At 47.5% G+C, this 16,979-nt stretch overlaps 1 protein-coding gene across 1 annotated transcript; it reads right to left on the bottom strand.

The window, feature by feature from the left end:
- Positions 1-9,895: 9,895 nt before the first annotated feature.
- LOC308465097 (protein S100-A12-like) lies at positions 9,896-12,602 on the bottom strand. Its single transcript, XM_080984938.1, has 3 exons — positions 12,464-12,602; positions 11,106-11,268; positions 9,896-10,217 (listed from the first exon to the last, which is right to left on the bottom strand). The coding sequence occupies exons 2-3, from the start codon at positions 11,256-11,258 to the stop codon at positions 10,059-10,061; spliced, it is 312 nt and encodes a 103-aa protein (XP_080841064.1). The 5' UTR covers positions 11,259-11,268; positions 12,464-12,602; the 3' UTR covers positions 9,896-10,058.
- Positions 12,603-16,979: the final 4,377 nt, after the last annotated feature.

Consider the following 16,979-nt stretch of genomic DNA (forward strand, 5'->3'; position numbering starts at 1 on the left):
TATAAGAGAGAGACTCACCGAGCTTGCCAGCTGATTCCTAGCCGTGGATGTGATGTAGGGCTCTCCTGGCACTGTTTATATATGCCTCCCTGAGTCTGTATTTCAGCGATGGTAATGACACAAGATTCAGCTGCTTATGAGGGAGTGATTGGGTGCCACCCAGGAATTACCATACAACCTGTTTCCTGATGGGAAGTCATTAATCCTGACCAAATTCCATATGCGTCTGAAAACACCTTTCATTTTGTCACCTTCCACTCTTGTGCAATGATTAAGAGCCAAAGTTGCCGTGATTGCAGTTGTGTTTCTTGTATCCATGCCTTCTAGCCTGCACTGCAACAGTCGAGGGAGGGCAGGAAGCCAGGCAGAGAAAGTTAGACTTCGTCTTTAGCTTCGCTGCCACCGCAAAACAGCCCTTTCAGCCTTCTTGGACTTGAACTGGCCCAGCCTATTCCCAAAAGTGATTTGAGCAGGATGACAATCAGGTGGGGGCTTAATAACAAGGCCCCAGGGCTAATATTTCCAAAACAAAATACGGTTGTGCTTAAAGGCAGTGCTTACTTTCTTAAAAACAATGTTTGGGGTACTCTCATTAAACACTCGCTTCCGTCTGAGCAGGGCCATCTTAACCCTTGCCTTTAGTGGTGCATGGCACCAGAGCACTGGGCTCCCAGGGGCACCTAGCATTGGAGTCCGGTATTGAGCATTGCAGTCCGGCGAAGAGCCAACAAGCAGAGCAGAGTCCGTTTGAGCACCACAGGTTCTTTTGCTGTGGGCTCTGCGGGGCACTGAGACGGCTAGCCAACTCTTCCCTGCATGCCTGGGATTGGCATAGGGCTGTCAAGGGGGCCTATGGGCACCATGTGCCACCAAGAGGATTCCTCCGCCGCTGCGCCTGCCCACCATGCGCCGCTTGGCAAGAGGGAGTTTTAATAGTCGGGTGTGTGGTGGGGTATGATTTCTATTGAGTGCAGCTGATAAGGGTCCCCTGCTCTCCCCCCCAGCCACAAAATTAAAAGGGGAGGGGGAGCCATTTCTATGATGTGGGCTGGATGAGGCATCAGGAGTTTGTGCGTCGCCAGCCATCTGTCTCCACCCTTAATCCCTTGCCTACCACTTTTATATTAGGTAGCCGCAGGTCAATTCTGTGTCCAGGGCAGCTGTTTATCAGCTCCATCTGGTATGCAGGCTGAGACCCCACCTGCTCGCAGAATGTCTTGCACTGCTCTGCTTATCTCCCGCTTGGACTACTGCAATGCGCTCTACGTGCGGCTACCTTTGAAGGTGACTCGGAAATAACTAATCCAGAATGTGGCAGCTAGATTGGTGACTGGGAGTGGCTGCCGAGACCATATGACACGGTCTTGAAAGACCTACATTGGCTCCCAGTACGTGTCTGGGCACAATTCAAAGTGTTGGTGCTGACCTTTAAAGCCCTAAATGGCCTCGGCCCAGTATACCTGAAGGAGCGTCTCCACCCCCATCGTTCTGCCTGGACACTGAGGTCCAGCGCTGAGGGCCGCCTGGCGGTTCCCTCACTGTGAGAAGCCAAGTTACAGGGAACCAGGCAGAGGACCTTCTCGGTAGTGGCACCCGCCCTGTGGAATGCCCTCCCACCAGATGTCAAAGGAAAAAGCAACTACCAGACTTTTAGGAGACATCTGAAGGCAGCCCTGTTTAGGGAAGCTTTTAATATCTGAAGGACTATTGTATTTTAATATTTTGTTGGAAGCCGCCCAGAGTGGCTGGGGAAACCCAGCCAGATGGGCAGGGTATAAATTATTATTTTTATTATTATTATTCTGATGTTGCAGTGCAGCCGTGCGATTTCATTTTGCAAAGCACACCTTCCTGGGGCAGGTGATGATTAAAAACAATATAAAGGTATAATTCCTGCAGCAAGGATAATCCTATGTAAATGCACCTGAGAGTAAGCCCAATTGTATTCAGAGTCAGATTTCCTTCTGAGTGTTGCTGCAGGAAGGGATAGGATATTGGAGGCGGTGTCTGTCTGTCTCCTCTCACTGCTACCTCTCTCCCCTCCACTTCCAGTTTTATCTATTTATGCTACTTGAAAGAAAGCTGATGCAAAACATGCCAGTGTAAAGGGACAAAAAGGGGCATGTGGATGGTGGAAAGTGGGATGATGATGATGATGATGATGATGAATTGAATTTATATACCGCCCTATACCCCAAGGTCTTGGGCCACTTCACTGAATAAAATCAAAATATAAAACCACAAAATACATAATCAAAATAAAAACAACAACCGTAATAACCCCCACCCTCCCCAAAACCGCATTTTAAAAGGGCATAGGATCGTCACAACATTTAAAGTAAGACAATTAACAGAGCCACTCATTAGAAAGACCATGATCTCAGAAATGTCTGCAGGAATATTTATTGGCAACCCAATTGGCTGAGTGCCTTTCTGATACTGTACAGTTAAGCTGCATCCTAACTGTTTACTGGTTCTTTGTTTATGTTTCCTGTTTTCTTTTCCCAAGCAGAGATAATGTCTTGGCGTGGTGTCAGCTCCCTAGAAAAAGGTCAGCAACTTTGGGGTTCCCCCCTTAAAAAGGGTCAGCAACTCTGGGAAACGGGGGGATCCCCTGCGGGAGGGATCTTTGCACCACGACGCCGGATATGCCAGAAAATGGCAAACTGTTGTGGACACGTGGGGAGCTGGATTTGAGGCGGGGGAAATGAATAACCGAAGGAAAAGGAAGTAGACAAATTGGCCCATCCGTCCCTTTGAAAGGCAAAATCCCATTAGCAAGAAGGTGGTGAGTTCAGCTGTACAGAAAGGATCCCCAGTTCCCAAAGTTCCCAAACTTGTTCTACCAAGGGTTTTGCAATCCACTGTTGAAAACCCTTTGGTTCCAATACACAGAGAGGCGTCCTTGTTGTTGAAATGTGGTACCCGGAAGGCGAACCAATGGAAGAGCCATCTCAAAAGTTCTCATCTACATCCCAAATCACTTACTGGAACTCTGAAACAGGTAGATCCTTTGAGGAGACTGACTCATCTTCAGGCAGCTTTGGCAATTATTTCCCAATCGTGAACTTAGCAGAGTCAGACCCTTGACACACCTAGATCAGTAGCATCAACACAGATTGGCAGCAGCTCTCCGTGGTTTTGGGCAGAGCCATTCTCAGCCCAGCTGGAAATGCCGGGAATTCGACCTCCGGCCTTTGTCTATGCAGAGACGGCTCTACCAATGAGCTGTAGCCCTTTGTCAAACAAGCACATTTCCAAAATGCAGTCACAGACTAGACACGTTTGTGGGGGCCATAACTAGCCATTCAAAGAAAGGAGGTGCTCTTTGTTGTATTATAGAATTGTAGAGTTGGAAGGGACCCTGAGGATCATCTAGTCCAGGCATGTCCGGGTTCAAGTAGGCTGTGATCTACTATCCAGTATCAAAAACTGGGAGTGATCTACCACACTCTCCCTTTGTCATTCTTCAACTTCTTCGCTTTAGGGGCAAGGGGTTAAGGCGTTGTTGGCGGCCAGAGAAACCCTGAAGTATACTCGGAGTCGAGTGTGGATTTCATGCTCTTTATTCAGCTCATAGTAGGGAGGAAGACCAGTTCCCCCGAAATGTCTGCTTTATATACATTATTTACACAATGGGCCCCATGTGATTGGCTAATTCCGGGATTCTCCTGTAGATCAATCAGGTTGCAGATTCACTTCCACTTGGAGTTGGATTGGGTGGCTCCTGTGGACCAATCAGACTGCTGCATTTTGGATCCTATTGTTCTAGGACCAATCAGACTGCTGCATTTTGGGTCCTATTCAACTCAGTACATAACAGGATCCCTAACTGCTCAAAAGCCAGGGGAGTTTGAAAGTACAAGAGAAGCATTGCTGGGTTTTTAATAACCCCGCTCTCCAGCTTCTTGTTCAGAGATTGGCAAGAACTGAACATGAACAGAGAGCTAGGCACCACGAAGGGAAGGAGGCATGCTAAAGAGCTGAGAGATGGCAAGCCAGCTATGTAGGCAGCTATGTAGGGCAAATGTCTTGGAAGTGTGCAGGTAGATGCATGCTTCTTTTTGTATATTGTGAAAATAATTATTTATTTGGATTTATGTAATCTGTTTTTGAAAAAGAGGGCTTAATAGTTTAGCTTATTAAATGGCAATGTTATTAAATACACTAATGATGTTCATTGGCCCTTGGACATTTGATTAAGCTCGATGAGTTTACTTGCTTAAATACGCAATGAGTTTAAAGGAGTAATAGAGTTGCCTGGAAGTTGCCATCGAGACAGACAAGGCGGTTTCTGAAGGGGCAGCAGCAAACCAGTGGGCATTACAAAGCCCAGCTACACTTGTAACATTCAATATTTTTCTTACACTCGTCCATTATAGTGCTTTTGTTATTTTTCTCGTTGAATAAAACACGGTGAACCATGTGTGTCATCGTCATGGATTGCTCTGAAGTCATTTCTTCACCAGGTAAAGTCATTTTAGCCCCCACCCCCTATTCCACCCCCAATCTGTCCTGTACTTTGCCCGGCCAAAGGCAGCAACCCTGAGTCAATCCATTAGTCCATCTAGGTCAGTATTGTGGACACTGACTGGCAACAGCTCTCCAGGATTTGCAAGTGTTATGGAAATTACGGGGGGGGGGCACATCTTTAGAGTTGTTAAATGGTACAAATATTATGCATAAATGTATCCTTTCAGCTTGACAGCTTAGGGAAGTTACCTAGCTTTAAAAACCACATAAAATCAACTCCTTTGCCAGTTTCCTTCATTCCACCCCCAATTTGCTTCATTGGTCAAGGACTTGGAAACCACTTGATCCCCGCCATAATCCCTCAAGCAGGAGGTCACGTACTCACAGGAAGGTACTCATAGAAGAAGAAGAAGAAGAGTTTGGATTTGATATCCCGCCTTTCACTCCCTTTAAGGAGTCTCAAAGCGGCTAACATTCTCCTTTCCCTTCCTCCCCCACAACAAACACTCTGTGAGGTGAGTGGGGCTGAGAGACTTCAAAGAAGTGTGACTGGCCCAAGGTCACCCAGCAGCTGCATGTGGAGGAGCGGAGACGCGAACCCAGTTCCCCAGATTAGGAGTCTACCGCTCTTAACCACTACACCACACTGGCTCAATCGCAGGGCAAAGGCACTCCTTTGGACTTGCCCAGGTGGCAGACTATGCAAACCAAAGTTCTATTGTCCCTTTGTAGTAGGTGCTTAGAATGTACTTCCCAATACATATCCTCTATCCACCTGTTGCCCCAACACATCCCTCCTATATTAATCATGTATAACCCTCCCCTTTTCTGATATAGCAATGATGTCGTGATGATGCTTAATGAACTGTATGCTGGGATAAGATTTTTGTTGTAGTTGTTTAGTTGTTTAGTCATGTCCGACTCTTTGTGACCCCCTGGACCAGAGCACGCCAGACACTCCTGTCTTCCACTGCCTCCCACAGTTTGGTCAAACTCATGCTGGTAGCTTCAAGAACACTGTCCAACCATCTTGTCCTCTGTCATCCCCTTCTTGTGCCCTCCATCTTTCCCAACATCAGGGTCTTTTCCAGGGAGTCTTCTCTTCTCATGAGGTGGCCAAAGTCTTGGAGCCTCAGCTTCAGGATCTGTCCTTCCAGTGAGCACTCAGGGCTGATTTCCTTCAGAATGGATCGGTTGGATCTTCTTGCAGTCCATGGGACTCTCAAGAGTCTCCTCCAGCACCATAATTCAAAGGCATCAATTCTTCAGTGATCAGCCTTCTTTATGGTCCAGCTCTCACTTCCATACATCACTACTGGGAAAACCATAGCTTTAACTATACGTATGGACCTTTGTTGGCAAGGTGATGTCTCTGCTTTTTAAGATGCTGCCTAGGTTTGTCATTGCTTTTCTCCCAAGAAGCAGGCGTCTTTTAATTTTGTGGCTGCTGTCACCATCTGCAGTGATCATGGAGCCCAAGAAAGTAAAATCTCTCACTGCCTCCATTTCTTCCCCTTCTATTTGCCAGCAGGTGATGGGACCAGTGGCCATGATCTTCGTTTTTTTGATGTTGAGCTTCAGACCATATGTTGCGCTCTCCTCTTTCACCCTCATTAAAAGGTTCTTTAATTCCTCCTCACTTTCTGTCATCAAGGTTGTGTCATCTGCATATCTGAGGTTGTTGATATTTCTTCTGGCAATCTTAATTCTTGCTTGGGATTCATCCAGCCCAGCCTTTCGCATGATGAATTCTGCATATAAGTTAAATAAGCAGGGAGACAATATACAGCCTTGTCGTACGCCTTTCCCAATTTTGAACCAATCAGTTGTTCCAAAGTCCTTGCCACCCCATCCTCGGGGTTCAAAATTCCTCTTTGAACCTGTTGCGCAATAAACTTTGGTCTACAGCTATTTGCTCCGGTTGGTGGCTGGACTCCTTCCTTTATTCCGCAGGGACCCGCGGGCTCTGCCCAATGAGCTGGGTGACTGAGCAGCCTCGCACCTAGATTTTTCCGTAACATCAAGCAAGGGGTCTCTCTCTCCCAGCCCTACATGGGGATGCCAGGGACCAAACCTGAGACCTTCTGATTGCGCCAAACAATAGCCCTTCTCTAGTTCCTGCTTGCACTGGCTCCGCCCACTGGCCCATGCCCCCCCCAAAAAACCTCGCTAAGGAGGGAATTTGGCCCTGGGGCTGAAAAAGGGTTCTCCAGCCTTATATGCGCCATGAACCTGAAACTCGGGCAATTGTACTATGTTTCACAACACCCCATAGACTTCAGGAACGTTGTGAGTTGATCATGAAGGCAAACTTCTTTTCCTTGTTATTTGTTCCAAGCCAGCGCCTGGTATCTGCCTGTCCTTCCTGTTATTGCGGTTCCTTTAATTATCCACTGCTCTTAGCCATTGATATGCAAATCCTCCATTGATATGCCAAGCAAGTTGTTCTGTGGCCCCATTTGCACAATCCAGGTTACCAGATTCGACAAGCAATAGCTGGCTTTTCCAAGGCTTGCAAGGCGGCCTGAGTTATTAGTCGTGGGTGGATGGGCGTCGCTGCTTTCCGTGTTTTCATACCCCCAAAATGTTGGGTGTTCTCATAATGGACCACGTTGCACCAGCCACAATGCTGATGTTTACTCATTTAGACGTAAGTGCATAAGAAGAGGTTGCTGGATCAGGCCAATGGCCCATTGAGTCCAGCATCCTGTTCTCACAATGGCCAACCCAGATGCCCCAATGGGAACCCACAAGCAGGACTCGAACACAGGACCCCTCTCCCCTCCTGCTGTTTCCGGCCATTGGTATTCAGAAGCATTCCTGAGGCATAGCCATCGTGGTTAGTAGGTATTGGTAGCCCTAAATCACATGGCGTTAAGTAAATTAAACTCTTTCTTAAAAGATACAAGGCTGCTCAGCCCAGGCCTGGTGAGCACATCAATTCGTCCCAGTAGATCTTGCCCATATTATGCAGTTGTGGGGGTCTCTGCCTTCCCATAGCTACCTAATTCTCCTCCTCCTCCGAAGTCCTTCCCAAGCAATCTGAGACTCCATCGCCGTGCCTGTCTCTGTTAATAATAATAATAATAATAATAATAATAATAATAATAATAATAAATTTTATTTATACCCCACCTGCCCCAGCCAGAGCCGGGCTCAGGGCGGCTAACACCAATAAAATATCAGTAAAAACATAATAAGAAAAAAGAAAAAGAAACAATTTAAAATACACGTTAAAATGCAATTTAAAATGCAGCCTCATTTTAAAAGTCAAAACCATAAGGGGAGGGAAACATAAGGGTCAGACTGAGTCCAAACCAAAGGCGAGGCAGAACAGCTCTATCTTGCAGGCCCTGCGGAAAGATGTCAAGTCCCGCAGGGCCCTAGTCTCTTGTGACAGAGCATTCCACCAAGTTGGGGCCAGTACTGAAAAGGCCCTGGCCCTAGTTGAGACCAATCTAATCACCTTGTGACTTGGGACCTCCAAAATATTGTCATTTGTGGACTTTAAGGTCCTCCACGGGACAAACCTCCGTCTCCGGCATGATTTGTGATCGGTTCCTCACTAATTTGGAATATTGGTGTTAATTATGAGGCGCTCCTGAAACGGCATATTATAACAGGCTACAATCAATCAGCTGCCAAGATCTTCTCTTTGGATCTTTGAAGGTATTTGAATGATTTTTATGAAGATTGAAATCCCTTACAACAGCTAGCAAAGAAGGAGGAGGACAAGGTGCTTTGTGCTTTCATATGTTTTCCAAATGGTCTTTTTTTCTTCTTGACCTCTCGTGCAAAATAGATGCTCGTAGTTGTAGCTATATTATTCTGTCTGACACCGAGGGAAAGATGGGGGAGGCTCTTGATTTCTGCTGAACAAGGAATTTAACAATGTTTTATTATGCCCTCCCCCCTCAACCGAGGTTGAATGGACTTTATTTAAAATTATCTTTGGACTGGTCCAGGAGTAAAAAGGTAAAGGTAAAGGTACCCCTGCCCGTACGGGCCAGTCGTGTCCGACTCTGGGGTTGTGCGCCCATCTCACTTAGGAGGCCAGGGGCCAGCGCTGTCCGGAGACACTTCCGGGTCACGTGGCCAGCGTGACAAGCTGCATCTGGCGAGCCAGCGCAGCACACGGAAACGCCGTTTACCTTCCCGCTAGTAAGCGGTCCCTATTTATCTACTTGCACCCGGGGGTGCTTTCGAACTGCTAAGTTGGCAGGCGCTGGGACCGAACGACGGGAGCGCACCCCGCCGCGGGGATTCGAACCGCCGACCTGACGATCGGCAAGTCCTAGGCGCTGAGGTTTTACCCACAGCGCCACCCGTGTCCAGGAGCATGAGGGAGAAATTAAGAGCAAGATGATGAACGGCTGCTAATTAAATCTGACAAGAGGTTTCATTTGTGAAAAGGCTTTATCTTTTGCCGCGTGCCGAAGAACCCCAGAGTGGAATTTTAATGGCGGAGAATGGACATCTTATTTATAGACGCAGCCTTGTACGCAAGCTGGGAACAGCGGAAGGAAAGGAAAGTTGTTTTGTAAACATGGCAGTGAACTGGACAAAAGAAGAAAGCGACTAACTCTCCCAACACACCAGGTCTGAGAACATTTATGAAGGACTACATGCGCTGTGGGTTAAACCACAGAGCCTAGGACTTGCCGATCAGAAGGTCGGCAGTTCGAATCCCCGCGATGGGGTGAGCTCCCGTTGCTCGGTCCCAGCTCCTGCCCACCTAGCAGTTCGAAAGCATGTCAAAGTGCAAGTAGATAAATAGGTACCACTCCGGCGGGAAGGTAAACGGAGTTTCCGTGCCCTGCTCTGGTTCGCCAGAAGCGGCTTAGTCATGCTGGCCACATGACCCAGAAGCTGTACACCGGCTCCATCGGCCAATAAAGCGAGATCAGCGCCGCAACCCCAGAGTCGGTCACGACTGGACCTAATGGTCAGGGGTCCCTTTACCTTCTTACATGCGTGAAATGGATTTTATATTTACGAAAAACAACAGAGGTGCTGTATGTAAGGAAACAGTAAAAGTCAGCTGCGAGAATGCACTAATGTCAAGAGAAGGATTATTAAATGGAGATCAAAGAAGGATGAAGTGGCTACATGAGGAAGTAATGGACATATGTTTGCAACAGGAGCCGGGAACCTGATTCCCCCCCCCCCAAGGAATTGTATTAATTGTGTGATCTGGACTGATTTGTAATAATTTTGGAAACTAATTAAAAATATTAATTAAAAAAAGAAATAAGTGTTACATTTAAGGCAGTAGATAAAGGATTCGGAGAGAAACACCAAGGATGGGAAGTCAAAAGGTTTTAAGGGAATATTGCATTGAAACTGAACTGAATTTGTAAAACTGGATGAAAATTAATGAAAATGGATGCAAACGAAACGAAACACATGAGGAGAAGACCCAGAGAGTTTGCAATGAAGTGTGTTTTATTGTTCTTATGACAAAACTTTGAAGTCTTCTAGTGCCGGCGATGTAGTCAGGCAGGGGTGCCTACAATCCATGGGAATGGATGGTCGTCAAGGTTGGACTCAAGAATAGGCTGCCTTGCAGGTGGGCCCTGGCTAACTCAGTGCCCGGTCTCAGGCAGGCGGTGGGATCTGTTGTGAGCATCTATGAGGGCAAGCTCCAGCACAGGCAAGAACTCAGTGAACTTCAGCTTCCCATCACGGCTCTTGTCTGCTTTTTCAAACATCTTCTTGATGTAAGCATCCTGGCTCATACCGGGCTGCGGATAAGATTGAGGAGGAAGCAGGAAAGGGTTATATTTATTTGTTCATCATTATTATTAATTTCCCGCTCTTCACCCTAAGGTCCCGAGGCAGGTTACAAGATTAAAACACAACATGAAAACATTTTAATGCAACTTCCAGCCATAGAAATAAGGTGAGCTCTTAAAATATACATCTTCAGCATCTCCAAAAGCTGTATAAGGAAGGTGCCAGGCTCTGGAGACAGAGTTCCACAGCTTTGGGGCCACAGCAGAGAAGACCCTGTCCTGCGTCACCACCACCCCCTGAACATCTGAGGGTGGAAGAACTACCAAGGGGTCTGACTCTCCCTTTCTCAGCACCCAAGAGGGTCTTGAGGGAAGGAGGTGGTCTTTCAGTTATTTGGGGACAGATTCCAGCTCCCACCAGCCCTATCAGTCATGGCCAGTGAGCAGGGGGTTGTGGGAGTTGTAGTCCTGCCCCTGGTCTTAGAAGAAGGCAAGAGCTGAGATGGTGGTCTCTCAGGCTCAGGTCAGGAAAAGCAAGAGGTGGTCTAGTTCAGGGTTTCCCAAGTTTGGTTCTCCAGCTGTTTTTGGACTACATTTCCCATCATCCCTGGCCACTGGTCCTGCTAGCTAGGGATGATGGGAACTGTAGTCCCGAAACAGCTGGAGAACTAAGTTGAGGAAACTGGGGTCTAGTTAAAGGCCAAGGGAGCCACAAATGTTATTGCACTCCAACTCCCATCAGCTCTATCCAACATGACTAAGGGTCAGGAGATGATGGGAGTTGGAGTCCAGCGTCCTCTGGAGGGCCACGGGAACACACACACACACACCCCAGGACCAAGAGCTTTGCCCCCATCCCTGTGGCCACAGTTTTCCCAGCTGTCCATCAGTGCTTACAGGTAGAGTATCCTTCAAGAAAGGCTGAGCTTGTTCCTTCAATAGCTTCTCGAACTCCTTGAACTGCAGGTAGTCATCCATTGGGTTCCGAATGGCATACTGGTGGAAGATGTTAACTATGCACTCCAAAGCCTTCTCCATGAGAGTTTTCATCTTGCTAAGCCTTTGGGAGGATACAGAGGAGAGGGAGGAAAAGGAGAGAGGGGTTCAAGGCTCAGCTCTGCCTATAAGGGGAGTCAGCAGAGTAACCAACATGGTGGCCTCAAGACGTTGCTGATTTCCAGCACATATAATCTCTGTAGTTGGTTGAACTACAACTCCCATCATCCTTGTCCACTGGACTCTGCAGGTTGTGGATCATGGGCATTGTAGTCCACTCACATCTGGGGATAACGAAGCCTGGGCTACGCTTACTGGACGTGGCTCTCCTAGAATTCAGGTGGGTGACATTCTCAGCCCTACTTCCTCCAAATCAAGTACGATTCTAGTCCTCATGGTTTTGAATGAAGGGCTGATTTAAAGTGCTGGCATCCAGGACCCAGAAAGAACACATCAAAGCCCCTTGGAAGCAGCTTTTAAAATGAGCCTGCAAATTTGCCTACAAGACGTTTTTACTAGTCTGCTAAGCAAGGCTGAAAATTTTCCAGCTATGCCTCCAGTGTGGCCAGGGCAGTGAAAAATAAAATAAGATAATGGACTTTCTAACCAAGCAGGTGGGACGCGGGTGGCGCTGTGGGTTAAACCACAGAGCCTAGGTCTTGCTGATCAGAAGGTTGGCTCCCATTGCTCTGTCCCAGCTCCTGCCAACCTAGAAGTTCAAAAGCACGTCAAAGTGCAAGTAGATAAATAGGTACCACTCCGGCGGGAAGATAAACGGCGTTTCCGTGCGCTGCTCTGGTTCACCAGAAGCGGCTTAGTCATGCTGGCCACATGACCCGGAAACTGTACACCAGCTCCCTCGACCAATAAAGCGAGATGAGCGCCGCAACCCCAGAGTCGGCCATGACTGGACCTAATGGTCAGGGGTCCCTTTACCTTTAACTGAGCAGGTTTTCAGAAGATGGAAAGAAGGTTCGTTCTAGACTCCCTCCAGTAGCCCTAGGTATTTCTGCATTGGTAATGGAGGAAGGGACTCTGGGTTAGCCCTACTCAGAGCAGACCCATTGTAATGGATGGACTGGGCTAGCTTAGCTCCATTCCTTTCAATGGGCTGACTCTGAATATCCCTTGGTCAGCTACTGCCCTCTCCTTCCTTGGCAGCTAGCAGCAAACCAAAGCAGGCAGAGGAGGAGAGCAGCTCCCATGGGAGGCTGCTTCCAAGCCACCTCCAGGTTGGCTGCCAAGAGATGAGGACTTACCTGAGTTTCCAAAGGGAGCAGGATCTGAGAAGAGAGGTGATGTGAATGCAGGCGTCGAGGCAGGCCGGTTTTTATAGCCTCCTCAGCTGCGGAAGAGTCTTGCAAATCATCCCGCCTTGTGCTGATTTCCTCTCCTCTGGAAAGAAGCCTCCCATTGTGAAATGTCAAATAAGCACCTGCCACACCCGCCTTGACGAAATCAAGGATGCATTTTGTCAAGTGTGACTTAGTTGAGATCCCTGCCTTGCAGAGGGCTAGAATAGATGACGCTCCGGGCCCCTTGAAACTCTGCAGTTCCATCGTTCCATTTATTGTTTATAACCCGCCCATCTGGCTGGGTTTCCCCAGCCACTCTGGGCAGCTCCAAACAGGATTGATGATGATGATGATGATGATGATGATACAGTGGACACTTGGGTTGCTAACGTGATCCGTGCGGAAGGCACGTTCACAACCTGCAGCGTTTGCAACCCACCCCCTTGCCTCTTAACACTCCCCTAAGTAATCCCACTTAGGGGAACAATGCATTAGGTAAAGGTAAAGGACTCCTGGACGGTTAAGTCCAGTCAAAGGCGACTATGGGGTTGGGGTGCTCATTTTGCCTTCAGGCCAAGGGAGTCGGCGTTTGTCCACAGACATCTTTCCAGGTCATGTGGCCAGCATGACTAAACCGCTTCTGGCATAATGGAACACCATGACGGAAACCAGAGCGCACAGAAACGTCGTTTACCTTCCAACCGCAGCGGTACCTATTTATCTGCTTGCCCTGGTGTGCTTTCAAATTGCTAGGTTGGCAGAAGCTGGGGCAGAGCAACAGGAGCTCACCCTGTCGCGGGGATTCGAACCGCTGACCTTCTAATTGGCAAGCCCAAGAGGCTCAGTGGTTTAGACCACAGCACCACCCACCTCCCTGCCACTGCTTTACACCTCACCCAAACCCCAAACCCCTCCATTGTTCACTCAGAACTGCCCGCCCCATCTTTTCACAACTTGCCCCAATCCTAAAACCCTCTTGCTGCTGCCGTACTCAGAGAAGAAAGGAATGAAGAGGCGAAAGTCTTTCTCCTGGCACTGACACTCATTTCCTTCTGTCGGAGGTGAAGAGAGAAGGGGAGAGAGATTTCATCCTCTTCATTCCCTTCAGCGAGAAGCAGGTGATCTACAGTGTGACGCCCTTTCCCCTTGCAAAAATATAATATAGTAAGATAAGCAAGACCCTGCCTCCTTGCTCTGCTGGCCTGAGACCCCACAGCACCAACCTGCCTGCTTCCCCCTTTCTGCCCATTGTTGCCATGCTGCCATGTGCATGGACCCCTACTGGCGGCTGCACAAACTACAGCGTGCCGACTTTCCCCCTTGCAAAAAGTATCATTTGTTGTTTAGTCGTTTAGTCGTGTCCGACTCTTCTTGACCCCCTGGACCAGAGCACGCCAGGCACTCCTGTCTTCCACTGCCTCCCGCAGTTTGGTCAAACTCATGCTGGTAGCTTCGAGAACACTGTCCAACCATCTTGTCCTCTCTCGTCCCTTTCTCCTTGTGCCCTCCATCTTTCCCAACATCAGTGTCTTTTCCAGGGAGTCTTCTCTTCTCCTGAGGTAGCCAAAGTCTTGGAGCCTCAGCTTCAGGATCTGTCCTTCCAGTGAGCACTCAGGGCAGATTTCCTTCAGAATGGAGAGGTTTGATCTTCTTGCAGTCCATGGGACTCTCAAGAGTCTCCTCCAGCACCATAATTCAAAAGCATCAATTCTTCGGTGATCAGCCTTCTTTATGGTCCAGCTCTCACTTCCATACATCACTGCTGGGAAAACCATAGTTTTTACTACACGGACCTTTGTTGGCAAGGTGATGTCTCTGCTTTTCAAGATGCTGTCTAGGTATATATAGTAAGATAAGAAAGATACTTCATGGTGCTTTGGGAGTAGGGAGCTCGTGGGACGATGGGGGTGGGTCCAGCATCACCCGGAGGGCTTCAGGGTCCCTATCCATACAGGTAGACAGCAGTGCACTTGATACACCAGTGATCTGAATCATGGTTGCTTCCTAAGCGTCTAAAGACGGCAAAATGGTGTCATCTCCAACTGTGCTGTCATTTACACTGCCATCTATAGTTGAAATAGCAATATAACAGTTAACTTGGCATCACACTTTCCGAAATTTTCCTACCTGTTGCGGGATTCAGCAGGCGTGAAATACAATAAAGAGTGGAGGCGAAGGGCAATAGACGGGCAGGAAAGAGGAACTCCACCCTAGCTTGGCTGTCTGTTGCCAACGAGTCATTCTCCACTAGATCTCTTACCAAAATCCCCACTAGTTTGTCCTGGAAGACGGATCATGCCTCTGGCACTTTGGGGAAGCAACTCCCATGTTTTGATTGTGCAGGGTTGCAGCACATCAAAGGTAAATATAACCTTGGCCAAATCAGTTATGGAAATCCGGCTCCTACAGCTAACACTTAGGCCAGGAAGAGTTGGGACCTTCCAGCCCATGTTGGTGCAAGGGGAAAATATAGATGCCAAGATTCAAATTTGGGGCAAATACTCTTTGGTGAAAGAACCCCAGCAGAGATTTAAAGTCACTAAATGTGCAGCAAAGTAAAGTGTAGAAATATAGGCGGTTAGCTCTTTAAAATGTGTCTTTGCAAGTGAGTTCCGAAAGAGTCCCCTGTTCCCCCAGCAGAGGAAAAGAGCACGTTTCATAAGTTCAGCATGGTTTATATACAAACTCTACAAAGGTCAGGTTCATGTGCTGTTGCATACATCAGTCGGAAAGTTGCACAGGCAGTAAAACTTTGTTCAGTTCCAAAGTCATGAAAGTTCCGAAATTATTGGTATAGGAAATCAAGAACGGCTTCTGAGAGCCATGCAGTTAATCTGGAATGACCAGCTTTGCTTCTTCACACTGAGCTTCTCAGTAAATCTGGAGTGGGGTGAAGGAATAAAGTCTTGATTGCCTTGATTACCCTTTGAAGCTGAGCTAAGGCCAGCAGGACAGCTTACTCTATGGTCTTAACCCCTTCATGCATTAATTAGACTTAAGCCTGTTGGTTCTATGAAGTGGGCTATCCCACAGCCCAGGGGCCAAACGTGGCCCTCTAGGCCTCTCTATCTGCGCCTCAAAAATCTCTGCAGGCCACATCCCGCACAGGCTCAGCTTCACCCCTGAGTGTTTCTGCCTGTCTGCAATGTATCCATGAAACTCCCTGATCATGCCCCTTGCTTGCCTGGGTGGAAGAGCAAGAAGGGTGTGTTCGTATATGTAGTAACTATGCATATAGGACCTATAAAATCCTATGTGGCTTAGGTCCAGACTATTTGAAAGACTGTGTACCCTTATACAAACCTGCCCAGGTTCTGAGATCTTCAAGGGAGGCCCTTCGCTTGCTCCCACCCCCCTCACAGCCATGCTTGCTGGAGACACAGGGACAGGGCCTTCTCGGTAGTTGCTCCCCGTCTTTGGAACTCCCTCTCTACAGAAGTTCAGCTGACTCCCTCCTCTTTGTCATTCCACAGGCAGGTGAAGGCTTTCTTTTCTTCTTCTTTTTCAATTTTAAAATGTACTTTGACAAAGTAATAATCATAAATAAATAAATAAGAATAAAAAACGTGCACCCCACTACCGAGACCATTCCATTGTAACTATCCAACCTCCCAAAATTTCAACGCCTCTTGCGATGGTTTGACCCCTTTCCATTTTAAAAGTACAAATTCTACAAACACCCTCCATATTTCCTCAAAATCATTTCTCCTGCATATTCCCCCTCTTACCTTAATGGCACATGTTAATTTATCATTAATAGTTATATCCCACACCTCTTTATACTATTTTCCCATTTTATATTCTGCTTGCCCCTTCCACTTCCTAGCTATCATAATTTGTGCAGCTGTCAATAAATTTGTGAGCTAGTCCTTCATAGCCTGCGAACCTTCCACCCCACTGTAAATTGAGACTAATGCTACTGTGGACTTTCGGTCAGCTTTAACCCAGTGATTTCTGTTATCCACTTAAACACCCTTTACCAGAAAAATTGTACATATTTACACCCCCACCACATGTTGTAGCCTTATTGGAGTTCACCAATTGGGTCTGCGTTGCTCCGGGACAGGAGGAAGGAAGTCAAATGACACCAAGGTTGATTCCAAGAAAGAGTTTATTCTGCTCTCCGGATAGCAGAAGGCACTTGCATGATCAAGTCCACAGCAAGTCCAAAGAAATGACAAGTTTCATACAGTATATATATCCTCCAGGCACCCTCCCCCTCCTTCCCATATAAATCCAACCACGTCAGCCTATGTACGCAGGTTGACATCACATAGGTTCTTGCTCTGGTATTCTTAACCATAGAAAGGAATTCCTTCCTGTACTTCTGACCATAATACCACAGCGATAAAGCAATGACAAACCTAGATAGCATCTTAAAAAGTAGAGACATCACCTTGCCAACAAAGGTCCGTATAGTTAAAGCTATGGTTTTCCCAGTAGTGATGTATGGAAATGAAAGCTGGACCATAAAGAAGGC

The sequence above is a fragment of the Podarcis pityusensis genome (assembly GCF_964106645.2).
Source record: "Podarcis pityusensis genome assembly, chromosome: 16".
Classification (NCBI taxonomy): domain Eukaryota; kingdom Metazoa; phylum Chordata; class Lepidosauria; order Squamata; family Lacertidae; genus Podarcis; species Podarcis pityusensis.